Source organism: Eulemur rufifrons, chromosome 7 (genome assembly GCF_041146395.1).
Source record: "Eulemur rufifrons isolate Redbay chromosome 7, OSU_ERuf_1, whole genome shotgun sequence".
Lineage (NCBI taxonomy): Eukaryota > Metazoa > Chordata > Mammalia > Primates > Lemuridae > Eulemur > Eulemur rufifrons.
This window is the reverse complement of record NC_090989.1, coordinates 155,993,880-156,019,517: the sequence shown is the minus strand read 5'-3', so window position 1 is coordinate 156,019,517 and position 25,638 is coordinate 155,993,880. Positions and strand designations below refer to the sequence as shown.

The window sequence follows — 25,638 nt, the reverse complement described above, 5'->3', positions numbered from 1 at the left end:
TTTCCTCTCTTGAGAAGGTCTTTAATTTATTACCACTATTTTTGCTCCTTTTATCTAGGAAAAATTACACATGAACCTTGGTGACTTCTAGGTAATACCTACATCATTCTCCTATTTGATAACTTTATATGAGGTATTACATCATAAAGACACATTCTGGTAGAACATATTATATTTTATACAATTCTTTGTACTTTTTAAGAAAGTGAGGTAGTTTTTTTTAAAGTAGAACAAAATGAATAAGAACTCTAAGTTTTGACTCTGGAACAACCATTGAAGTTGGTCATTAGTTTTGTGATGAATGATATAATATGTTTTTCCTCAATAGGTATCAGCATTATTTTGGGAGTGGCTGAGGGTGAGTTCTTTATCCATGATGCTGAAATTCAGAAGTCAGCACTTCAAATTATCATCAATTGTGTTTGTGGCCCGGATAACCGAATATCTAGTATTGGCAAATTTATCTCTGGTACTCCTCGAAGAAAGCTGCCTCAGACCCCCAAAAGCAGTGAGCACACCCTGGCCAAGATGTGGAATGTGGTCCAGTCCAACAATGGCATCAAGGTGCTCCTGTCCCTATTGTCCATCAAGATGCCCATCACAGATGCAGACCAGATCCGGGCCTTGGCCTGTAAGGCCCTGGTGGGCCTGTCTCGCAGTAGCACTGTCCGGCAGATTATCAGCAAACTGCCCCTTTTCAGCAGCTGCCAGATCCAGCAGCTGATGAAAGAGCCTGTACTGCAGGACAAGCGCAGTGACCATGTCAAGTTCTGCAAGTATGCCGCTGAGCTCATTGAACGAGTGTCGGGAAAACCACTTCTCATTGGTACTGATGTATCCTTGGCACGACTGCAGAAAGCAGATGTTGTTGCCCAGTCAAGGATTTCCTTCCCTGAGAAAGAGCTGCTTCTGTTGATACGAAACCATCTTATTTCTAAAGGGCTTGGAGAGACAGCAACTGTGCTGACGAAAGAGGCGGACCTGCCCATGACTGCTGCCTCCCATTCTTCTGCCTTCACCCCAGTCACTGCTGCTGCTTCTCCTGTCTCTCTTCCCCGCACACCTCGTATTGCCAATGGCATTGCAACTCGGCTGGGCAGCCATGCTGCCGTGGGTGCCTCTGCCCCTTCTGCCCCTACTGCCCATCCTCAGCCACGGCCCCCCCAGGGTTCACTAGCTCTGCCCGGCCCATCTTATGCAGGTAACTCCCCTTTGATTGGTAGGATCAGCTTTATCAGAGAGAGACCATCACCCTGCAATGGCAGAAAAATCAGAGTGTTGCGGCAGAAGTCGGACCATGGCGCCTACAGCCAAAGCCCAGCCATAAAAAAACAGTTGGACAGACATCTTCCTTCCCCACCTACACTGGACAGTATCATCACAGAATATCTTAGAGAACAACATGCCCGCTGCAAGAATCCAGTTGCCACCTGCCCACCTTTCTCTCTCTTTACTCCTCACCAGTGTCCTGAGCCAAAACAGAGGCGGCAAGCGCCAATAAACTTTACCTCAAGACTAAACCGCAGGGCGTCATTTCCAAAGTATGGAGGGGTGGATGGTGGCTGCTTTGATAGGCACCTTATCTTTAGCAGGTAAGAAGAGGCCCCCCACTCCCTGGGAATTGGAATGTTTTTTCTCTTTAAATCAAAGTGTTTGGGCAGTTCCAGCATAGAGGGATTAGTCCAGAAAACTTTTTGTTGGCCTGAAATATCACTGATTGTCACTTTGTATAATATGCAAACAATGTAACTGTACCATCTTTTGTCAACCATGGGTTTCTCATGTCGTGGTTGACAATATATTTGATTTAATACTCTGTTCTTGTTACAACTGTAATAGTATGTTTTCTAGAATCCATGCAACACACTGTCCCTGCCTAGGCTCCCAAGCTTGTTTTTGTGCTGGTCCAAGTTACCTCCAAGTCTTATTCTTTACAGATTTTACTTAAAGGTCGTGGGATCACAGGCTTTAAATGTGGATATTTTTGTTATTTAAATTTATTAAGTGGAGGTCCTTTTCTGTCTTTTAAAATGAAAATGAACCATTGAAAGTCACTGATTTTGGAAGAACCCACTTGAAACATTAATGCTCTATACTTTCTCTTCCATCCTTCTAGCAAAGTTTGCCTTTTCTGAGGCCCATTCTTTGTCTCTGATTTTCTCTCTTTTGCTTAGATTCCGTCCTATTTCAGTGTTTCGGGAAGCCAATGAGGATGAGAGTGGCTTCACCTGCTGTGCATTCTCAGCACGGGAGCGGTTCTTGATGCTTGGCACCTGCACGGGACAGCTGAAGCTCTATAATGTGTTTAGCGGACAGGAGGAGGCCAGCTATAACTGTCACAACTCGGCCATCACACACCTTGAACCTTCCAGGGTAAAGATCCCTTCCGAGGATGCTCTCAATCATTCTTTTAAGATGAGTTGGTAAACTGGACTAAAGGAGGCTCATTTTTTGAGACAAGGTTTTACTGTGTTACCCAGACTGGAGTGCAGTGGGGTGATCACAGCTCACTGCAACCTCCCAGCTCCTGGGCTCAAATGATGCTCCTGCTTCAGTACCCAGAGTAGCTGGAACTACAGGTGCGCACCACCATGCCTGGCTAATTTTTTGTAGAGATGAGGTCTTGCTATGTTGCCCAGGCCGGTCTCAAACTGGCCTTAAGTGATCCTCCTGTCTTGGCCTCAAGCGATCCTCCTGTCTTGGCCTCCCAAAGTGCTGAGATTACAGGCGTGAGCCACAGCACCTGGCCTGAGTGTTTTTTTTTTTTTTTTTTTTTTGAAAGAATCCTCAACTGGAAAGTCTAGTTGAGGTTGACTCATATTTCACATGGAGACTGAGGAATATGGTCAAGTATTAGGAGAGAGGACCCAACTTTGACATCTTTCCAAGTTTTTTTCACCCTTCCCTTGGAACTATTGTATTTTTGTTATTAGTTCAGGAAGATTTAGTGGTCTCTTAAATTTAGTTATTTTCTAGGACAGCACAAGTACATGTGTTTAAATCCTAGTGGCTTCTGATAATTTCTTGCTTTCTGGCAGTTTTTCTATTTCTCTTGACTCCAATAGTGGTGGTGTTTTTGTTTTGTTTTGTTTTGTTTTGTTTTGATGGGGTCTTGCTCTGTTAGGCTGGAGTGCAGTGGTACAATCATAGCTCACTATGACCTTAGAATGCCTAGACTCAGGTGATCCTGCCTCAGCCTCCTGAGTAGCTGAGACTACTGCTGAGGTGTTACCACACCCACTAATTTTTTTTTTTTTTTTTTAGAGATGGGGACTCACTGTGTTGCCCAGGCTGGTCTCGAACTCTTGGCCTTAAGTGATCCCTCTACCTTGGCCTCCCAAAGTGCTAGGATTATAGGCATGAGCCACCATACCCCCAACAGTATTTTTTTATGCATATATTTTAAAATACTAACGGTAGGTAGTGCAATCTGCATAATATATAAACACATGATAACCCTCATGGGGCCTTCTTCTTTTAGGATGGGTCCTTGCTGCTGACATCTGCTACTTGGAGCCAGCCTTTGTCTGCACTTTGGGGAATGAAATCAGTATTTGATATGAAGTATGTATCTGCTTTTGCAACCTTGCCTCTCTGTGTTTTATTTACCTAATTTATAACCCCCTTCATCCAATTCTCAGACTGGAAGCCTTTTGGGAAAAGAGGAATGCTGTGAGTTATTGCTAACTATTCCCTTTCTCACCTGAGGTTCCTGTTTATTAATAAGATGTAATCTTTCTTAATTCCTAGATATTCTCACGAGGTATGTACATTTCCATTATGCAGCAGACCCTAACCCAAAATGGCACATCTACGTATTTTCCCATGCTCACATACGACAATTGCACTCTTTGCTGTATTTCAAAGGCACATGTGCCCTATTAGCCATTTCTCTAACCAAGGAATTCCCTTTAATTATTTTGGGTCTGCTTGGACAAACTGATGGAAGGAATTTTCTTTTTATTCTTAAGCACACAATTGGTTTCTCTTTGAGAGCGAAGGATCTTCAGTTGAGTATGGTTGTGCAAGAGGCTGAGGATAACCCTTATTTTCAGTTGGTTGAAGGAGTGTGTCCTGAAGGTCTGTCACTTCAGAACTCCTGTTGTTTGTCCATAGGCATTCCTTCACAGAAGATCACTATGTTGAGTTCAGTAAGCACTCTCAGGATCGCGTCATAGGCACAAAAGGAGACATTGCCCACGTAAGTACTTAAGAATTCACTGTTTTCAGGCTGATTATGCCCATTTGTTTATACTGAAATCTTATGGACTGAATGTGAGGACTTAAATCCTGTGGGCAACTAGAAATTACTCAATGATATTCCTTCTATTTAGAATTTAGAAATGTAATGAAATTGTTCTAAACTATATGGGAAAAGTGTAAAAGAGCTGAACATGAACTTAATCTGGTAGTTTGAGAGGATATCATTAGCACAGCAGATATTTTTTAGTTCTTACTAAGTTTTAGATGAAATAAGGTCCCTGCTTTTATGGAGCCTCCTTGGGGAGATAATAAATAAGGAAGCAAACATACGGTATGTTAGGTGGTAAAGCAGGGGAAAAAAAAAAAAAACAGGGTAAGAAGTAGGAAAAGCCTGGTGATGTGTGGGACTTCTGTTTTTAACTAGGGTAGTCAGCATCACTGATTGGGTAAGGTTTAAGCAGGGTCTTGAAGGAAATGTAAGTGTCACGCAGATCTCTAGAGGAAGAGTGTTCTAAGGCAGGGGAAATGGCAAAGGAAAAGCCAAAATAGAGAAGAGAAGGTAAGAGCTGAGGTCACTGAGGAGGCCATATCCAGTAACATCCTACAGGCAGTACTTAGGACCTTCAGCTTTTCCTTTGAGTGAGATGAAGACACTGGAGGGTGAGAAGAGGATACATGGTTAGATGTAAAGTTCCTAAAGTGTGACTCTGGTTTCTGTGAGAGAGGCAAGAGCAGGCACTCCAGGTAGGAGGGTATGGGACCAGCTGATACGTGAGAGCAGCAGTGGGGCTGGGCCCAGGTAGGCATGGCGAAGGCAATGACAAGTGAGGGGTCTTGCCCTGGGGTTTTGGACACATGAAGTTTTAGATTGTTTTAGACATTCAAGTAGGGAATCGGGGGGTGAATATGCAAATTATGAGTTCAGGAGAAAGATATGGAATGAGAAATATAAACATGGGACTTGTCCACATATTGATAGTGTTTAGAGCTATGAACCACATGAGATTATCAAGGGGGCTAGAGAAAAGAAGTATGGGGACAGATCCCTGGCGTGTGCCAATTTCAGAAGTTACCAAGTGAGGAACTTGGGAATGAGATCAAAGAGAGTGGTCAGTAAGGCAGAAGGAACCCCCAGGAAAGAGAGGTGCCCCAGAGGCTAAGGAAGGACTGTATTTTGAGGAAGTATTGATCAACTGGGTCAGAAACTGCTGATGAGTTGCATAAGATGAGAACTGAGAGGAGGTGACCTTTGATTTAACAATTTGGAGTTCATTGTTAACTGTGTCAAGAAATAGTTCTATGCACTGGGCGGGGGGGTGGCATGAAAATCTGATTAGAAGGGGTTCATGAAAATGAGAGAAATGGATACACTGAGTATAGACAATTCTTTTGAAGTGTTTTTGCTGAAAAATGAAGCAGAAAAGTAGGATAGTAGCTTGAGGGGGATATGACGTGGTAAAGTGAAGGTTTTCCCTTCAGCTTTTCATTTGAAAATGTTAAAACATACAGAAAAATTGAAAGAATATCCACCACCTAGATTCATTTGTTTAATATTTTGCTATTTTTTTTCTTCTGTGTAATTGTGCATGTGTGTTTGTGTGTGTGCATTTCTGAGTCACTTGGAAGTAAGTTACAGACATCATGGCATCTTATACCTAAGCCATATAGTATGTGTCTCCTAACAGTAAAGACATTTTATTATATAATCACACTGTTATCAAATTTAAGAAAATTTATAGTAATTCTCAAATATCATCTAACATCCAGGCCATACTTAGTATTCCCAGTTATTCCTGATGTGTTTGGTTTTCAAATGTTTTTTTTTTTTTTTTTTTGAACCAGGATCCAGCCAAGATTCACATATTGCATTTGGTTGTTGTGTCTTACTAATGTTTTAAAGCCAAGAACCATTTCTTCAGTTTTCATGACATTGACTTTTGAAGAGACCAGGCTAGTTGTCTTGTCCCATGATCTGGATTTGTTTGATTGTTTCCTTGTGGTGTCTCCTTATTTGTTCCTATATCAAAGGGAGGACTTTTTTAAAGATTGGAACTATTATGGCGCATCTGTAAGCTAATGGGAAAGATCTGGTCTCTGCATGGGTTGCACACTGTAGACTTGGGAAACTTATGATGGGGCTAAATATGTACATTGGGAGATTTTTAAGGAAAAAGGGGTATTTTTTTGATGCCTTTCTCCAAAAAATAACCCTTAAGGAGTATTCCGAGGGTAATCATTGATTGATCTATATGGAGGATTTCTCAGTTTTAATCTTAGAAAAATATTCTGTTTCTTGAAAAGGGGAGGGGAAGAAAAGGGTGTTCTTATCCCTAATGCAGTTTCAGTTTTCCCTTTTTTCCTTGTGGGAAAGGGATTTTTTAAACCTTGAATGGGAACCGACGCACTTAAAATTTGCTGGGATGGGCATAGTCTTCCTACTTTCCAGTTATTTTACAGTGTCAGCGCTTTTGTAATTTTGGGGGGATTTGGAAAGTATGGGAGAAATATTTTGCACATTTTCTCTTTAAATTTGTCATGGATGGATTGGTCTGATTTTTCTCTTCCCACCCCTTCTTCTCTAAAGATTTATGATATTCAGACTGGCAACAAGCTGTTGACTCTGTTTAACCCAGATCTTGCCAACAACTACAAGAGGAACTGTGCCACCTTTAATCCTACAGATGATCTTGTCTTAAATGATGGCGTCCTCTGGGATGTCCGCTCTGCACAGGCCATCCACAAGTTTGACAAGTTCAACATGAACATCAGTGGCGTTTTCCATCCGAATGGGCTAGAGGTCATCATAAATACTGAGATTGTATCCTTTACACCCATATCTTACTTTCCATTTGTTATCTGGTTTCTGGTGCAGAGATTATTTGTTTTATCTTTCCACCAATACCTGGTTAAATAGCCACACCACTAATAATATGATACCTGTTCTTTGGTTTGAAGTGTTAGTAAAAATCTCCAGTGTACTGTTGTTAATGTTGGTAATTACTGGAATACTTTCACTAGCATGCTTTACTATGTATTGGGAAGAGTGATCAGATTCTTGCCTTGCAATTCTCCAAGTATTAAATTAGCCTTTATCTTCAGAAGGGTTTTCCTTATGTTCTGTAGAAATCAGTTCCTAGACATAAGAGGAAAAGGAGGCACTACTATTTGGAAGAAGAGAGCTCATAGAGCATTCATGTATATGAGCACACCCTAGGATATTTTCAGGGACATCATTTAATAATATGTATTCTACATATATTTGTTTTACTGTGATCTCATTGACCTTTAAAGTTTCACTACCTAGTAGGAGGAAAACAAAGTGATATTTTAGAATTTCCCCTGTGAGGTTATATAAGAAGTTTTGTGTAAAATAGTTTTCCTTGACCACTCCCCTCCTAGTGGGACCTTCGAACTTTCCATCTTTTGCACACTGTTCCTGCCCTGGATCAGTGTCGTGTGGTGTTCAATCACACGGGGACAGTGATGTATGGAGGTAATACATCTTACCTTTTTCTTCATTATTCTCTTTCCTCCTGCTTTGCCCCCTCACTTATTTGATACTTCCATTTTGGAAATATCTCTCACTTTTGAATTGGAAAGTATTTGAAAGTTGTAACATAAAAGATAAAGTGATATTATAAATGGTGACAAAAGGGAAGGTGAAAATGTTGGTTGAGAGTGAAAGGCAACTGACTTTGAAGATAACAAGTAAACCTTGTATGAAAAGAAATTTCGTGTATAATTTCCCACATGTATCATTATGAGCTTAAAACCCTTCATATTTGTTGTCTTGTGATGTTGTAAGCATTTGGCTTTAACACTTTTGGGAGCTAGACGAGAGGTTGAACATACTGTTTGCCACAATAGGTGGGATATGCAAGAAGGATACTTTGAGAGGAACTAACTGGATTCAGAGTAGATTTACATCCTAGGAAACTCACTGAAGTCTTGATTCTCCATTAACATTTTCTGCACTTGTGAATAGGACATGTTTATGATTCTTAATAGTTGTCCTCCTCCCCCCACCCCAACTAGCTATGTTACAGGCAGATGATGAAGATGACTTAATGGAAGAGAGGATGAAAAGCCCTTTTGGGTCATCCTTCCGAACATTTAATGCAACTGACTACAAACCTATAGGTAAGCATGAAGGGGCACACATTGCCATGTTTTGGTGTTCCTTATTTAAGATCCTCCATTTTCTGGGAGGATTATAATTTTTTATTGAAAAGCAGAGGAGTTATGGCAATATTTACAAGCAATAATCTTGAATTCCTTTAGAAGGAAAGCAGGTTTTAAGGTCACAGCAATAGTCCAGTCCTGAGTCTTTTCACATTCTATTTTCCAGCGACCATTGATGTGAAACGAAACATCTTTGACCTGTGTACAGACACTAAAGACTGCTATCTTGCTGTCATTGAGGTAAAGGGAGCTTGCAGAGGCCCTGCTGTTTTGTTCTTATCTTTAGGATCGTTTTCAAGTTATACTACAGACATTTTTGTCTAATCTGAGATGTATTCTAAAGTTGATACATTCCTGATGGTAGATTATTGATAACCTCACTTAATGGGGTTTGGGAGATATGTAGTTCAAGAGAAATAGTAAGAAAATCCCAATATAAGACAGCTTAGAGAGTCCTTTCTCCTTTTATTCTGGACTTACACTGTTTCTCAGAGAGGAGTCTGGATCTCTCTCACCAGAGTAAGACTGGTTTATTCCAAGGATGGTGGTCTTCCTGTGCTTATGTCCTTTGCTACTCAAGCCTTCTCATTCTGTTTTTTGTTCTCTGTGTCCCTTTATACCTGAAAAAGGTATAACATTTTCAGAGCCAGCTTGAGAATTTTGGGTGTCAGAAGCTTTGATAGTTATAGGGTCAAGGTCATGGGTACTAGTCAGAGCTGAGGTGTGGACATGTTCTTCTGAAAACTAACTGCTCCTTGTGGATTGGGTGTTCTATTCCAGAATCAAGGCAGTATGGATGCCCTGAACATGGACACAGTATGCAGGCTATATGAAGTGGGCAGGCAGCGTCTGGCAGAGGATGAGGATGAAGAGGAGGATCAGGTCAGTGGTCTTTGAGATTTCTTTCTGCTAAACAGTCCTTCATCTTTTGTGTTTTGCTATAGGGCGTTTTAAAGGTCTAATCATCCTTTGCTACCTGTTGCCATATTTGGAAGGCATATGTGACCTTGATCACTGAAACTCAGAAGACATTTTATTGAAAGACTTTAACCAGTACCTGATGATCCTGTGAATTCCATTTGTAGATTAATTTAAAATTTAGCAATCTCTAATTTTGCTTCAGAGTTTTCCTAGTCCTGTCCTTGGTACCAGTGCCCTGAATGGCTTCAGAGTAAACCAGAGCACCCCATACTCCCAATGTCAGTACAAAACAGGATAGTCACACTGCTGAGATGGATTGTAGAAATGGCTTAACCTTTATTTTATAAAGTTCTCAGTTTGATGGCATCGTCTATTTTCAGAGTGATAAAGTGGAACTAAGAGATAAAGAGAAGATTTTGATGCCTTTGAGAAATTAAACATATATAAAATGTGGGTATACAGTTTCATGTCCTACAATCTTAGCTTTTCCTTTTCATAGGAAGTTTTAATTTGTGATTGTATTATGCTAGGTGCTTGCTTATGTGGTATATCAGTATTGGTTCTGAAGAGTTTTTCAAACTTCTGAGTTTCAGCAGATGTTTTCCTATCTACTAGGCTCTCACCACATTCTCTTTATAAGAGTACACTCCCCAGGCAAGGTTCTTTTGTCTAATTTTCTGAGATGTATTTATTGCTGAGTAATATAATGTTGAAAATGAATGGCTAGGATTTGACTTTATCTTATTGCAGATATTAAAGCAGGTAACGTCTTTTTTCCAGATCTTGGGTTCATTTCTGTTTTTTCTCCCACTGTGGTATTATTTGGTCTTGGTGCTTTGTCTCCTCTTCAGGGGCACAGAGATGTTCTAGATGAGCAGAAAGGTGCACTCTGGGATGAGAGGAAGTACACTTGCCTCAGTTTGTATTGCCACAGCTCTCTTGCCCTCATCCCTCCCTACTTTTTGGGAAATCATGCTGAATGGTTTGGGCTAATGAAATAGCTTTCTCTTGGCATTCCTCCCAAACAGCATGTACTTAAAATTTAAAATAATTTTTAAAAGCAAAAATTTTTGAGAATGGTAGTTTTTTAAGTATTTTTTGGATGTGAGTCTAATATATGGGCAAAGGGTCCATGTTTTTCTCTGTCAGGACTTAGTACTGACTAAGTAATGGTGTTTAGTTGTGCCAGTTTGAGATTTAGATGTGTGTTTCACTGTTGGGCTTTATAGGTTATGAGCATATAGTTCTTTAAATCAAATCTTTCTTTGAATACTGTATCACCTGTACATCAGAGATGATAACAGTGCGTCTAGATCAAAAAGCTAAAACAGAGACTCAACAAAAAATCCTCTGTGTGGGCTTTCTTGGTCTTTGCTGTTTCTGATGGTGTGTTCCGACTGGCTAAGCATGCATTTTATTAGAGTTCAGAGATGATTCATAATCCACAGATATGGGTTTCTGGGCAGAGCGTAGAAAGGAGACTATTGTGGGGGCAGCTGGTGATCACTGTGGGATCAGAGCAGAGTTTTCTTCAGGGCTTGGCTGCTGCTTGACCCAGAGGCACTTTCCTCTTGGGATGTCCTCTTAGGGAGGGGCACATTCCCAGCTCTAGCTTCCCTTTCCCCTCACACACAGAAGAGGATAGTCGTGATCCTTGCTGGATTCCATGGAAATATTATTTTATAAGGTCCTTTACTGAAAATGACATCCTCAGTTCTATAGTTTTTTAAATACTATATTTATTATAAAGGACAAATGGGCTCCAGAGTTTGAAACCACTTCACCAAATTCTGCTAAGGATTTCCGAGTGTGGAAAGGCTTTCCTTTACTGCCTTCTAGATGTAGGGACCTTGGTTTCATGGGTGAGAGGAGCCAGCAGTGTTGAAAGCTCATGTGAGTCATGAGATATTGGTAGAAGGAAGTGCTCTTTAGGTGGATACTTGAGATCTTTGATTTATTTGTGACATGGATTTTAGTGTTTTCTAGAGTGCTATACTATTTAACTTTACATGTTGCTAGTCTTTCTTGGTAGCAGAGCTTGCAAGTGGTATTAGATCCTCCAAACTTCATGTAGTTGCCTTGAGTGGGTTTCTTAATAGTATCTCTGTTCTTTTATTCTCACTTCAGTTTGCTACCTTAGACACCTCACTCCCTTAATGCATACTTTTTCACTTTGGGTGTTATGAAACAAAATGTGGTTTATCCTTGAGTAGATACAGAAGGTGCAGATGTCAAGCCATTTGTTCATATATTACAGTGGTACAGGTGGCTATAGACAGTCTTGTCCTTCATGGATTTATTCATCACTACTGGGTATCAGTTCTGTCTCAGGCTTCTTGGATGCTACATGTTGAGCTGTAAATCTGAAGCAAAAACCAGGTTATTTTAAGTTATTTATCAACACCATTATCCCTGCCCTCGTACGTCCTCGCAGTTAACAAGGACCTTCTGGGGACCATCACCTGGGTCCATGTGATGCCTGGTGTCTGTCTTTAGGGATGTGGTCCAAGCTCAAGGGGAAGTGAGAATTGCCCTAGACACCTTGGGAGCTGGAAGGCAATTCCCTGGGTTGGCCTCATTCTTCTTGCAGACGTGGAGTGGTGAGAGGCAAAGGTGGTGGAGATAGGTGGTTGGTTGTGTAAGGAAGAGGCCACTGTAAGGGAACAATTTTAAGTGTTCCCCTTCTCTCATTCCACCCTCTCCAAGGGGGAGGCTTGGGTCAGGGAAAAGACTGACTGATTCTCCTTCCGTGGTTCTCCTTATCTTTCCTTTTGATAGGTTAAGGGAGAAAGCTTTTAGAAAAGGGGGATAGGGTGGTGGTTAGGAATTTTTAATTTTTTTTTGAGACAGAGTCTCGCTTTGTCACCCTGGGTAGAGTGCAGTGGCATCATCATAGCTCACGGCAACCTCAAACTCCTGGGCCTAAGTGATACTGCTGTCTCAGCCTCCCAAGTAGCTGGGACTACAGGCGCACGCCAGGACACCTGGCTAATTTTTCTATTTTAGTAGAGATGGGGTCTCACTCTTGCTCAGGCTGGTCTAGAACTCCTGAACATAAGTGATCCTCCCACCTCAGGCTCCCAGAGTGCTAGGATTACAGGTGTGAGCCACCGTGCCTGGCCAGGACTTCTGACTCTGATGTAGGAAGGAAAACTAGAGGCTGCCTTGAGATGAACAGCCAAAATTGAGAGGGTAAGACGAAAGAGGACCCTAGAAGTGGCTCTGGTGCCCAGTCTGTAGAAGAGCCTGAAAGCTTTCTAGCTCTGAGAGGACTAGGTGTCTGGGTAAGTGTGTGACGTGGGTGAGTTAGCGTTGCTTCCAGATTTCTCAGCATCTAGGCACGTTTTACTACATACTGATACCACGGTCATCTGGTGCATTTCATGTTTGAAGGATATCCATTAGATGCTTATTCCTTCTGCTACCAAGAAAGACTAGAAACACGTACAAGTCACATAGTATAGCACTCCAGAAAACAAAAGCCCTTGGCATTTTAATTTTTGATTTAGAGATGTTTTAGGTGGGATATCTATTTAAGTAAATCTTGTTTGTAACCTTAATTCTTTTGATACACATTCTTTCTAGATTCTTGTAGTGGTGTTTTGCTATATTTATTATCTCCATCAGATTTCTCCCTATGGCCTCTTCCCGTGCCAGCTTGAATTTTTTTTTTTAACTCACTTTCCTTTGTATGTTTCACCTGATTTTAAAACTAGAGACTTTTCATTTTCATATGAGTCATTTGCTATTCAAAGTTTTGTCCCGGTCTAGATATCTGTTCCCAGGTCTTCTCAGATGTTCCAGGTATGACTTATATGGCTCAGAGATGCAGGCACCTGTAACCAACACCTTTGAATTTGCCTTTTCACCTCAGCAGAATAAACTCAGAAGCCTGAATGGTCAGTTGCCATCTGATAATATGGTCTGGCATAAAGTGCCTATATGAAATGGCTATTTATTTAAAGAGCTTTATTGAGATATAATTTTCATACCATAAAAATAGTTGTTTTCTGCCCTTCTGTTTAAATAAGTTTGGAGATGTACTGTTCATCCCTTCTGTTACACTATGTTGATGAATGGAAATATATACAATGTATTGGACAGTCATAAATATTTGGTTCCCGAGGCTGCTAGGCTGCCTGCCTTCAGGCATTTGATGAAAGCAGAGATAAGCCAGTCACCTATCAAAGCTCCTATTATCCAGTTGGAAGTTTGGTATCTGTGTTTTTAAAAATCAATTCATTTATATTTAATGCTGGCTTTTAGGTAAGTCATAAAACCAAAGGTTAGTAATTGATCATTATTCCTAGATTTTGAAAAGCCAATACATTTCAGCTAATTATAGTTGACCTTAAATTTATAAAGAAAAAACTCAAGGAAATAATGCTCTCTTTTTTCCACTCCATTTTGGAATCTGGGACACACTGTGTGCTGTGCTTCCTATGTGTTCTCCACTGCCTAGAAGCGGATGGTAAGAGTCTTCACTGATTACACACCCACCGTGTGCCTGGTCAGAGTTGAATGTCATGATTCCTGAAAGCCTCTTTTTGTCCTAAAAAAATTAAAATACATTTGAGTTAGATTTTGCCAGTAAGGAGAGAAAAACACAGCATTTATGGCCCTGAAATGAGCCTATAGCTTTTTTTCAGTATAAATATTTTTTCTTTTTCTTTATTTTTTTTACCTTCTCTCTATATTTGAGAAACTTATAGCTTTTAAGGATAGGTAGTATCAGGAACAAGTGTTTACAAAAAGTAAGCATTTAAATTTAGCAAATTGTGACATGTTAAAAAAGTAAGCATTTAAATTTAGCAAATTGTGACATGTTAAAGTGTCAAGACAGTAGGATCAGGTTTGAATTACATTTTTTTAAAGCTATCCTAGTATTTAGATTAACTATTCTTAAAGTATGACCAAAAGTTTTATTTTCTAAGGGATTGGTTATATTTTTGAAGGAAATATAGGCTAAAAGCTGTTTCTTGTAAAAAATAGATACATATTCAAAAGCAATTTTGAATAGTCTAGAAATAAACTCTACACTAATAAAAAAAATCAAATTCTGTTTAAGTCCTAAAGCATAAGATAGTTTGTGGCAGAGAAGGTGGGTGGGAATATCTGGACTGTTTGGTTCTGTTATCTTGAATCTGCAGACAGGGTGTGTCATTGCAGAAAAGTAGAACTTTAGAATTGGAAGATACTTCAGCTGTCATCTTGTGGAGTGGTTTTTAATTAGGGGTGCACTTCACAATTCCTGGGGAACCTTTCCAAAATCCACCTTCACAAGCTTCGTTCAGAAAGATTGGTTCTATCATTTAGGACCCTGGGTGGGGTTTAGACATGAATATTTTGCAATTTTCTTAGGTAATTCTGATGATCACATCTCAGTAAGAGTAACTGATTTAATTAAACTACCTCATTTAACAAGAAATTGAGATTCGGAAAAGTTGTCATTTGATAGATGTTCAGTAAATGATCATTGAGTCTGTGGCAATTCTGTAATGTGGGCAGCATTATGGAGCCCTAGGAGATTTTGATCGAGGACAGGATAAGACCATAGAGAGTTGGAGAGACTGAAGGCTAGCAGGAGGAAGTGTTGTACAGTGAGAGTGGATAGAAGAGAGCACTGGGGACCCCAGATATGTGAGAAACAGAAGTTCACTAGGTGTGAAGCCATCAAAGTGGGAGAAGTGAAAGACACGTTTGAGATTTTGACCTGGTAACTGAGAGAAGTGTGGTAGGGACGGATTGAGTTTAGTTTTAGACTTAGGAGATTTTCAGTTTTTGTGGTACTAATGCATAGAGCTGTCTAATGAGAGTTGAGGGTTTATGAATGAGAGAATATATGAAGGCAGAAATAGCAGTTGAAGGAACCCCTCTGCCTAGAGGGGAAGATCCAGAAGAGACCAAGTAAGGATCAGGCCAGCAACCCAGTTTGGAGGCCAGGATTGGATAGTGTCAGTCATTGCAAAAAAGCCCTTGGTTGACCATCCAAGCCTCTGTATTCCTTTAGGAGGATTTCAGTAATTATAATAAGAACAAAAAACTAAAACTTGTTGAACACTTTGTATATGCTAGGCACTTTCCAAAGAGCTTAAATACACACATAGGGACATACATTTTTAAAACACTTAAAACCCTGGCTGGGTGCGGTGGCTCACACCTGTAATCCTAGCACTCTGGGAGGCTGAGGCGGGAGGATTGCTTGAGCTCAGGAGTTTGAGACCAGCCTGAGCAACAGTGAGACCCCATCTCTACAAAAAAATAGAAAAATTAGCCAGGCATCATGATGCACACCTGTAGTCCTAGCTACTTGGGAGGCTGAGGCAAGAGGATCACTTGAGCCCAGGAGTTTGAGGTGCTGTGAGCTAGGCTGACGCCACGGCACTCTAGCCTGGGCAACAGAGTGAGACTCTGTCTCAAAAAAACAAACAAATAAACAAACAAAAACAGAAAACCACAAAACTTAAAACCCAACAGCAACCCTATGAGGATAAATAAATTGCCCCAAAGTTGATCATCATGCTAACAGAGTTTGGATTTGGCAGAGGTAGCCTGGCTCCAGAGCACACACCCTTAACTGCAACACTGTGGAGTAGTTTGGGCAGGAGCCAGACTGTCAGGTGTTAGTGGAATAAAGGCAGAGCGAGCCTGAAGTGAGCAAAAGGGGAAGCTGGATACCTGGAGGTCAGGAATAGGGTTGACTTTTTCCAAAAAGTCTATATAGGAGGAATTTGAAGCCTGTGTAGGCTGAGAAGTTGTTAGGTATGGAGGAGCTGAACCTCTTGGCATAGAAGATGAGGAGCCAGTGGAGAGAACTTGAGTGTGGGTGGGGTGAGGGTGAGAAAAGCGTCTGTGGTAACAGGGTTCCAGGGTGCATTGAGGTCCAGAGCAGGAGTGGGAGGTTCCTCCTCAGACCAGAGTTGAAGGCAGGTTTGGATGTGGAGAGGGAACTAGGGAGCAGTCTTATAGAATTGGGGGAAAAAAAAAATGTTCCTGTATCCAAAACATTATCTAAATGTTGCTGGAGTTGAGTCAGGATTTTAGCAAGATTTGCTTTTTTCTTTAAATAATTTTTTGTTTTTACTTTTTTGGACCACTCATTATTAGAAGCTTTATTCTTTAGAAATGAAAGAGAGGGGCTTATGCTGCCGACTAGGTACTTGACCAGCAGAGAATGCTCCTAAAATTGCTTCCTAGAATCCCCTTTGGTTTCTACCACAGAATTCTACCACAGCATTTTGGACAGGTCTTTGAATTTCTGCTTCATGATCCTGGTTTCAGATTTAAAATTTAGAAAATGAGTTTATGGCTATGTCCATGTGTGACAAATACATATTAAACCAGCATTGGTCATTAAATACAGAGTATGGGCAGTGAAGTGAAGTGTTCCACTTGTGATTCAGGTACATCTTCTGCTCATTTCCCCTCCCCTGTCATGGTCACATGTGATGTCCTCATGTCCTTCTGGGATGAATTAATATACAACTGTTTCTTCTGCTACAAAATAAATAAAGCTTGGGTTTGTAGGCTGCCATAAGAAATTGGAATGGTATCTCTGTAGTTCAAAGATTAGACCCTGCTTGACCTATTTTCCAGGATTGCTCTTGATTTGGGAGCTTTTTGCTCAGTTCTTCTGGATCAGCTAAGCTTTGATGTTTTTCAAAATGAAAGAGAACTGTCTTCCTGAATTTGCTGTCCAGCCCATGACCATTCGGACAGTTTACCTAACCTTTTACGTACCTACTCAACTGTGGACCTTTAAAAATCGTGCTATCTTAAATTTAGAATATAAGCATTCTTTTCCACGAAGGCTTAAGAGACACAGGGCCCCAGATATTCTCTTCTTTAATGTACTTATTTTTAACTTTGGTACTTTGTTAATTGATTAGCTAATTTTGGTTCTGTTCATGAAAATATGCCTGGAAAAAAGAGGTAAACGTTGTCATCTGGTAAGCACTTGGATTATTTTCCCCAAGTTTTGGCTCCCCTCCCCTTTCTCAATTATTTGTGTGATCTGATGTGCTTGCAGGGGTCATGAGCTTGTCTGTGTTTCAGTTCATCCTTGCTGCCTGAGCTCCTTTCAGGTGGGGCAATGCTCAGTAGCTCTGAAGGGATGTGTGGCCAAGGGTGTGGATAATGGTCTCAGGCCGTTACGTGTGCATTCACACCACACACACGCCTGCCCCTGAAAAATCTGGCATAGACCGTACACACATTTGTGCAAGTATTAGGATTACTGGGTATTTGAAGGGCGTCAGTTTTTCCCATATAGCCGCCAGAAATTTTGAAAAGTCTAAATCACTGGATCAAATAGCATATCAAAAAGATGTTAATGGTGGTTCCAAAATTACCAAAAGTCCATAAAGCAGAGCTACTCTGCTGAATGAGCCTAGTTTGTCTTACGGCTGGTGAATACTAGTGTCTGGGAAAGCACAAAATGTTGTCTTTTAAGTGATTGGCAGGTAGTAACACCTTTAAAATTAAAAAAGAATATTTTTTTTGCTTGTTCTGTCTTGAATTTCATTAGGCCAGTGTACTAAATGAATTTTATATTTTATTATTGCAGGAGTTAGAATCCTTTGCTATTGGCAAGGCTGACAGTTGATGTTTGAGCAGAAAGATTAAGTGTCTGTTAGTTACATTTACTTGGGACTGCCTGTCATCCTTATCAAAGCAGAGAGGTATCTTAGTGTTCTCTCCCACTTGAAGGGGAAGCAACTGGGATTCTAATGCAAAGCTGAAATCTGTGGCAGATGCCAGAATGCACCATTTACAAAGCCCAGGGTACCTAGAGCAAAGTATTTCATTGGCTTTTCTGGTAGTTTTCTTGCCTTTAGGAAATTCTCTTTTGAATGAAAGGATGGATAGTTTCTCTAGCATACTTTTTCTGGGGGGCTTGTAACAAGAAATGTAGGTACTTGTTAGTGTTCTATATTGTAAGTCTGTTTTGTTACAAAGTTCAGATAATCAAATGCATATGATAGCACTCTTAAGGGTTTACCCACATTTTTGGTTAGAAGATCAAGGGCAAGAGCTTGCAGGGCTTAGGAACTGATGATTCAGCAACTGTTCTTCCTCCATTTTGTTAAAGTGTTGCTTTTTAGATTCCAGGTAAAAGCTTTTGTTCTAGTGCTTCAACTGATTTCACTTGCCTTGGTTGATGCAGGTGAGAAAGAAGAGCCCCTCCCCCTGGGCTCCTAGAATATGGACAGCGGAGACTTCTGTGAAGCAAGTTGTCTGTTCTCTTGGATAAGGGCTGTGTGACCAGTAATGCCTTTGTGGAGTGACCATAATCCTTGTCTGCAGGGTGCTTCAAGTGTCTGGGGGGACTTGTATGTGCCTGTCTCAGCCATTACTGACAAGTCTGGCTGGGCCACTTTGTCTGTGCTAATCTAGATTACCACCCTTTCTGCTGAAGGTTTTCTCCCTTTTACTTTGGGCAAGACTCACCATGTGGCCCACATGGGTTAGGCCTCTGTTTTTATCCTAATGGACCTCATGCTCTCTTACTAGGAAGAGGAAGAACAGGAGGAAGAAGATGATGATGAAGATGATGATGACACTGATGATTTAGATGAGCTTGACACTGACCAGTTGCTGGAGGCCGACTTGGAGGAAGATGACAACAATGAGAATGCAGGGGAAGATGGGGACAATGACTTCTCTCCCTCGGATGAGGAGCTAGCAAACCTTCTAGAGGAGGGAGAGGACGGGGAGGACGAAGACTCTGATGCAGACGAGGAAGTGGAACTGATCCTGGGGGACAGTAAGTATAAGGCCGAGTTTGGGCTAAACCTTGGCACCCAGAGTAAGGTCCCTTCTCTTGTGCCAGTGCGACCCAGGGGGCAGGCCACACCAAGGCTCTGTGCCCTGTAACTGTTGATTCACCACTCTGGTCCCTTGAAGAAAAGCACTTTCATCTCTCTGATCCCCTGCTCTCCCATGAGACTGTGTAACCAAACCAAATGGCTGTCATCTCCTATCTTTCAGATAGAAGTTAACAAACTTTTTCTGTAAGGCCAGACAGTAAATATTTTATGCTTTGTGAACCATATGGTCTTTGTTGCAGCTATTCCACTCTGCTGTAATAGTGAGAAAGCAGTCATAGATAATACGTGAATGAATGATTGTGGCTGTGTTCTAATAAAGCTTTGATTTGCAAAAATGGGTGGGCTTGTAGTTTGTCAACCCCTGCTTTAGAGAATTAGCCTTAGAATGGAAGCCAAAGTGTAGCTCTCTTCTGAAGGGCAAAGCTGGAATCAGTTAGAAGAAACTCTTAATGGGGTACTGTTCTTTTTTCTAAAGTTATAAAGAAATGAAGGCCCTCTTGTGGAGGAGACCTTTCCTGTCTGCTTTTGGCTAATCCCTTCTAAAGGGGACAGATGTTTTCTTTGGTTCCTATTTTGTTCATTTCCATTCATTTTTCTTTCTTTCTTATTCCAAATTTTGAAGAACAAGCTCCGGTTTTCCTAGTAAATTTCCATTACGACAGGTTTCTAAAGTCAAGTTGTCTCCTGACTATGGTAATGAATCCTGAGTAAACTATTAATAGCTAATAGTTCTAAGAGTCTGTTAGCTCTGCGGCTATACGTAAGTCCCCTTACTGAAGTTGTATTTTGAGGAAGCTCAGTGGGAGGGTAGGGGGCAACTGCCTTATATCTGTCCATCTACTGTTTATCAGCTTTCATTTTTCTCATACTTGGAGGTTGAGGTGATTCAATGGAATAGTCCCAAACCATGGTCAGAGAGCCAGGTAAGAGGAACTAGGGCAAGGGACGCAGAGCAAGTTTTGGTGAACCTTTTTGTCAAATGTGAATAGAGACATGTGGGAAACAAGTTATACCTCCCTTCAATTACAAGTAGTTAGGCAGGTTAGGAGGGTCAGCAAACAGCTGGCCAGCTGGTAGTGGTATCACTTTAATTTTTCTGTTAATTTGAATATAAAGCTACTCAATTTGTATTTGGCCTGTAAACTGAGCACCTCCTTTAGCTGTTTAGGAAACTCCTTCTCTTAAGCCAAAGGTAATATGGAAAACTTTAATTCTATCAGTTATAAAAATGTTAAGTTGGGTGAGAATATTTATGATGTGAGAATAATAGAGGACAACTGAGGACACCTAAGTGTGGACTCCAGAATGGAGGCAGAGATGCAGAGGTGGCGGGCATCACAGCACACACACTGTGCTCTTTCTGTTTATAGGGGGTCCACAGCAGCTCTCGGCAGAACAGACAGATCATTCTTGGCACCCTTGGTTTGCTAGTATTTTGTCTCACATTAATCCTTTAGAGCAGTAGCTCTGAACCTTTTCGAGTTAGGGGACCCTTTTAGGATATGATGAAAGCCATAGAAACTTCTAGAAAAGCACACCCACATGCCTCCATGTACCTTTGCACAGGCCCTGGATCCTGCAGAGACTCTTTATGGTTCCAGAGGCAGAACTCTAGCCCTAGGAAGAGAAACACCTTGATTCTAAGGTCTTTTGTGTTTCTCTGCTTGTCAGCCCCATCCCCAAAACCTATATGTTGTAGAGCAATAGGTTAAACACTGCAGGGCTTGACTATTTTTGTCTAGATTGCCTTTCCCTTATGAATGGGAGGTCCCAGCCAAGGTCTGGGATTGAGTCACTTCCAACACTTGGAGAATGGGAAAAGGCTAGTAGAGAAAAGAGTCCTACAACCTGACCACCAGGTGGGAAGTTGGTGTCCAAGCCCTGAAAATTCTCTCTGAAACTCTGGGCCTGACAGTTATTTGCTTAAAGAAGGCTGTGCTGTGATCCTCATTAAGCTGCATTTACAGTCCTTAGATGTGACACAGAGTTGTTAAGACTCTTAGCTCTTAATAACTATACAGTTGTTGCTTAATAGCCAGACAGGCCTAAGGCAGGGGCTCTGGCATTGTTGGCTCGCAGAGTGCATGAGCACTGAGGGATTCTCTGCAGGGCTGGATGGGAGCCACGCCTGTGGTGTGGGGCCGGGACATTGTACGAGGCTTGGTTCTTGGGAGGAGGCCCTCCCCTTCTTGTGACGCTTCCTCCTGGAGCTCTTGTAGCAGAGAAGCTGATGAGGCTGTTTATTCAGTGTGTCAGGGATTCATTCTTTGATCTGTCCATCTTGTTTTCCCACTCCTCACCAACAGTCAGGCCATGCATGTGCCCACTTAGACTCAGGAACACTGGCTTTTCCAGCCATCCTTTTGCTTTCAGGAATTTCTGGTATCATTGCCATACTTTTCTTGTTTTTCTTCCTAAAGGAGATTGTTGGGATTGAAGGAAGGTTTTCTAACTCTGCTTGCCCGAGAATTGATTCTCTTAGGTACTGGGAAAGGCTGGAGGGATTCTTTGCAACTAGTGGCCACCCTTCTTCACATGGGAACTCCAGAGCCTATAGGCATTTGCAGGGCTCCAGCACAGAGTCTGTCTGTCCACTTTCCTGAGGACTGGGTTAAAATTGTTTTTATAACTTCTTGAGCCATGAGTAATCAATGTGGGCATTGAGGCCTTTTCCTCTTCCTTCACTCAGCAAATGTGAAAGTCCTTATCAGGATTTTGATTAGCCAGCCATGGTTTATCTACCTCATTTTGAGGGTCATTTTTGCTACCACCCAGTCATGCCCCTTAATGGATCCTTCCAGAAGTGTTAATGTGTCTGTGCCCTGCCAGAGAAGGCAGATGGTCGAGCAGAGGCTCCTCATCAGAGACAGTGCCACCTTCCAGGGCATCACAGCTGCTCCCTGCTGGCCTCCTGCCACATTTCTAGATAGGAGACTCCTTCTCTGGTATTGCTGCAAACTGGTCTGTGCATTTTTGGGAATTTGTTCCCTGTAGATTATATTCAGAAATCACAGAGGAATGAATCTAGGTTGGCAGTCTCTGCTTTTGTGCAGTCAGTCTTCTGAGGATTGGAGAAGGGAGTGGCTAAGGAGTTTAAGAACAGATAAATCTCTCAATTTTGCTTGGACTTAGTCTGCCTTTTTAGTGGTCCCTTGGGGTCAGGCAGGCCTGTGTCTGTCCTTGAAGGACGTGAGGCCAAGGGCCGGGGAGGCTCACTCACTGCTCCCCTAAGCCCTGCCCCTTTGTAACCATTCGGGGTACCATGCGTGGAAGCTTCAGCGGGTGCTGGCTTGATCCCTCGGGGCCTCTTAGGCAGGAAGCAGAGGGCACCGTGGCTAGGCCCTTTGAAAGACAGAAAAAGCAAGAGGTCCCAGGGGCGACCACTGTTGCCAGCAACAGCTATATTCTCCGGAGCCAGCTCCAGGGAGTTAATTGATGTGTTTTCTTCTTTCTGGAAACTGGTAGTTAATCTTGCACAGGTGCTTCCCTCCCGAAAGCTTCCTGTAAGCTTAGCGCATAATCTAGTCTCTCCCTTTTCTTCCCTTTCAGCTGACAGCTCTGACAACTCTGATTTGGAAGATGACATCATCTTATCTCTGAATGAGTGAGGAGCCATCACCACTTGGAAGAGATTCTTGGCAGGCGAGGAACTGAGTCAGATGAATTCAGAACACTTTCCCTTCCCTTTCTCCCAGGGCTGTCTGTCTTTTAAGGAACTGCATGCCCTGCATTCAGAGGATTGTGGCTTAGAGAGTCTCATTGGAATCTGAGGGTCCTTCTGAAAACAATAACAACCACAAAAAGACAACAGGGATTAGGCCCTATTCTGCTTTCCCCTCTTCTCCTAGGATGGACATATCTTTCTTCAAGGGAAAAAAACAAAACAAAACATGTCTCTGGGGTTATTTCACAATATATTTTCTTTGTATAACGTTCTTTACTTAAAGAACAAGAAATAGTTTTTTATAAAACTTAAAAAAGAAAAAAAAAACACAACAGGCATTTATAACTGAGGGTATGAACTTATATCCACCAGGTCTCTTGTCCCTGTGCTTCATTTTCTTTGAAAGAAAATGATGTCTAAAGAACAATATAGAGGCATTTTTACATACATATTTAAATGAAAAGGAAAATCGTGGTTTCTTAAATTGATAAGGATTAAGAATATTTTATTATAAATATAATATATGATTTTTTAACCTGTTTTGTTGCCTCACATGCTGTCAGATTAATTTGTTTTGCTTCGTGCCAGAGGTGGGAAGGAAGGCGTTGCTTGTGTGCTGAGTAAAATGCCTAAATTCACCCACCTTCATGGTTGGGGGCAGCTTGGTCATTGTGGATATTGGTTTTTTAGAGTTGAGAGAACTTAGGATATAAGTTCACTCCCTCTATTTTTCTTTGTGATTCGGTTTTTCAGAAATCTTTCTTTCTTCCTTTTCTCCCAGATGTGGAAATTACAAATCAAAGGCCTTTTTCTTTAATGTAAAGTGTATTTATTTAAAAAAAATACAAAATAAATTACAGGTCTGTCTTTGTTTATGGCCTTTCCCTGTTCTCTTTTACCACAGTGGAGTGTGTCCCTTTCTTGCAGCTCTGGCCAGGCCATAGAGAAGACATCTTCCAAGAGAGGCAGACCAGGATGGTGGTGAAAAGGTTCTGCCTAAATAAAACACTCCAGGGAGAAAAGTAGCTTAGTCACAGTATCTAAGCGTGGCCTACAGGTCTCTCTTGGGGGTAGGACCTATCTTTCTAAGGGTATATGGGGGTTGTGGGGAGAGACAGCGCAGAGAGGAGAGCTCAGGGCACTGTCCGCTGTGGACACATCTCTCTCACGTTCTAAAGATCAAGCTCCCAAGTACAGATTTGGTGGAGCTGGAAAGGGAGGGGTCCTGGGAAGTTTTGAAGAATGAGCTGCCAAAACTATGGAGTAAAAACATTTTGGCCATCCTCGTAGTTGGGGTGACGGCCATTACTGTTTCATGAAAGGGACAGTGGGGCTTGGTCTGGGTTTGCAGAAAGATCCTTCAGAGGCCTCTAAAATTGGCCAATAGTTAAACTGTGTAACCAGGGAAAGTGCCAGGGGCTCCTGCCTTTTCTTTTCATTCACCCCACTCTACCCCCTTTTCCTTCCCACAGTAAACGTAGTCCCTAGTCTCTTTATTCCTTTGATTTTGCCCAAGTAACAGCTTCTTGGTTTGTTACATAGGTATTATCCAGCTAAAGAGGCTTTCTCCTTTTACCAAGAGGAGAAGGAACAAGTTTGGTTGTTGTGAAATAAACAAGCAATACAAGATGGCTACAACTCTCCAGGGGCAGGTGGGCTCAGGAGTGCCATACAACATGCCACACACACTGAAGGGGACCTGTGTCACATAGGTACCTCCTGGTCCTCTAGATAGCAGAGGTCTCAGCTCTTAATTTGCTTCCTGCCTCAGCTTAAATGGTAATATTACCACTTAGATGGCTGGGACTGAATATATTAGAAGAGAAAAGGTTAAAAATCAAGAAGCAGTAAAAGCACTATATTCTAGTCATTAACTCCACCGAGCCAGTCTCCCTGCCAGGAGCTCTTGGGAGTGCCCACAGGTCTTTAAGGTGGAGATGGGGGCCTTTAACAGAAAAGCAGAATTCTGGTTGACTTGACAACATACCCTTAGGAAAGTGCCCTAAGAGGCGAAGGAAATAGTAACCCTCTTTCTTTATTCTACCAGGACTCAAAATCAGAGTGCAGCCTTGTGCTTTTTGCCTGTAACGTCTGAGGACCTGAACCCTAGGTGGAGGCACTGTACACCGGCAGTTAAGTTCTCACACTGGCCAGTCCCATAAAGCAGCCAGGGCCTTGCCACCTGACCTACCCTCACTAGTGCTGGCCAAGGCCCTTCTGAGAGGTCATAAAACCTGCTGTGTCTTAAGAGCCAAAGGAAGGAAGTGGTTAAGGTCCAGGGAAGAGAAAGGAAGGTCACACGTTGGGTGTGGCTCTTCACCAAAAGTTGGCAGTTCTTTCTGGGGCCAGAAGGCACCCTTCCCTTAAGTGGGGTGGACAGGGCAAAGGCTGAAGTGTCTTCTCCACCCATGTGCCTTCAACAAGACAAGGCCCACTCCGGTTTCTGGCAGTACCAGCTACCCTGGAGTAGTACAGGTGTGTCCTGCTATGCCCCAGACTGACTTGCTTAGTTACCTGCAGCTACAGCCACAGCTCAAGTAAAAACAGGCAAATAAACATGTTTAACATTTCCTTGCGTTAGTTTTGTTACGAATGTGCTTGTTCTCTCATGAGCACCAGCTGAAGCCCAGTGATACTTCCCCAGGCACCTTCCCATTTGTTCCAAATCTCTCGAGGTCACTGACAGCTCTTTCATTGTCCTTGTGGGCTGGCATGTACTCTCCATGCAGTCTGCACTGAGCCCCGGCTCCACAAAGCCTCTCTCTCACCCCCAGCTCTCACCTGTGCTGCTTTGTGCTACCTGCGGTAGAGGACCAGGCCTGGAGAGAGGATGGCATG

General features: G+C 42.0%; 1 protein-coding gene across 11 annotated transcripts in view; it reads left to right on the top strand.

Moving 5' to 3' along the window:
* Positions 1–23,673, top strand: part of DCAF1 (DDB1 and CUL4 associated factor 1) — a 70,511-nt gene extending 46,838 nt beyond the window's left edge. For 8 of the 11 annotated variants that reach the window (XM_069475780.1, XM_069475778.1, XM_069475773.1 and 5 more), the window contains 11 exons: positions 329–1,592; positions 2,175–2,373; positions 3,482–3,564; positions 4,117–4,201; positions 6,788–7,021; positions 7,603–7,696; positions 8,239–8,343; positions 8,552–8,625; positions 9,166–9,267; positions 18,820–19,072; positions 22,686–23,673. In XM_069475780.1, the coding sequence (XP_069331881.1) occupies positions 329–1,592; positions 2,175–2,373; positions 3,482–3,564; positions 4,117–4,201; positions 6,788–7,021; positions 7,603–7,696; positions 8,239–8,343; positions 8,552–8,625; positions 9,166–9,267; positions 18,820–19,072; positions 22,686–22,744 (2,552 nt within the window). In that variant the 3' untranslated portion in view covers positions 22,745–23,673. Of the gene's footprint in view, positions 1–328; positions 1,593–2,174; positions 2,374–3,481; positions 3,565–4,116; positions 4,202–6,787; positions 7,022–7,602; positions 7,697–8,238; positions 8,344–8,551; positions 8,626–9,165; positions 9,268–18,819; positions 19,379–22,685 lie in introns of those variants that run through there. The other 3 variants (XM_069475772.1, XM_069475771.1, XM_069475779.1) reach the window with 1 other exon arrangement.
* Positions 23,674–25,638: the final 1,965 nt, after the last annotated feature.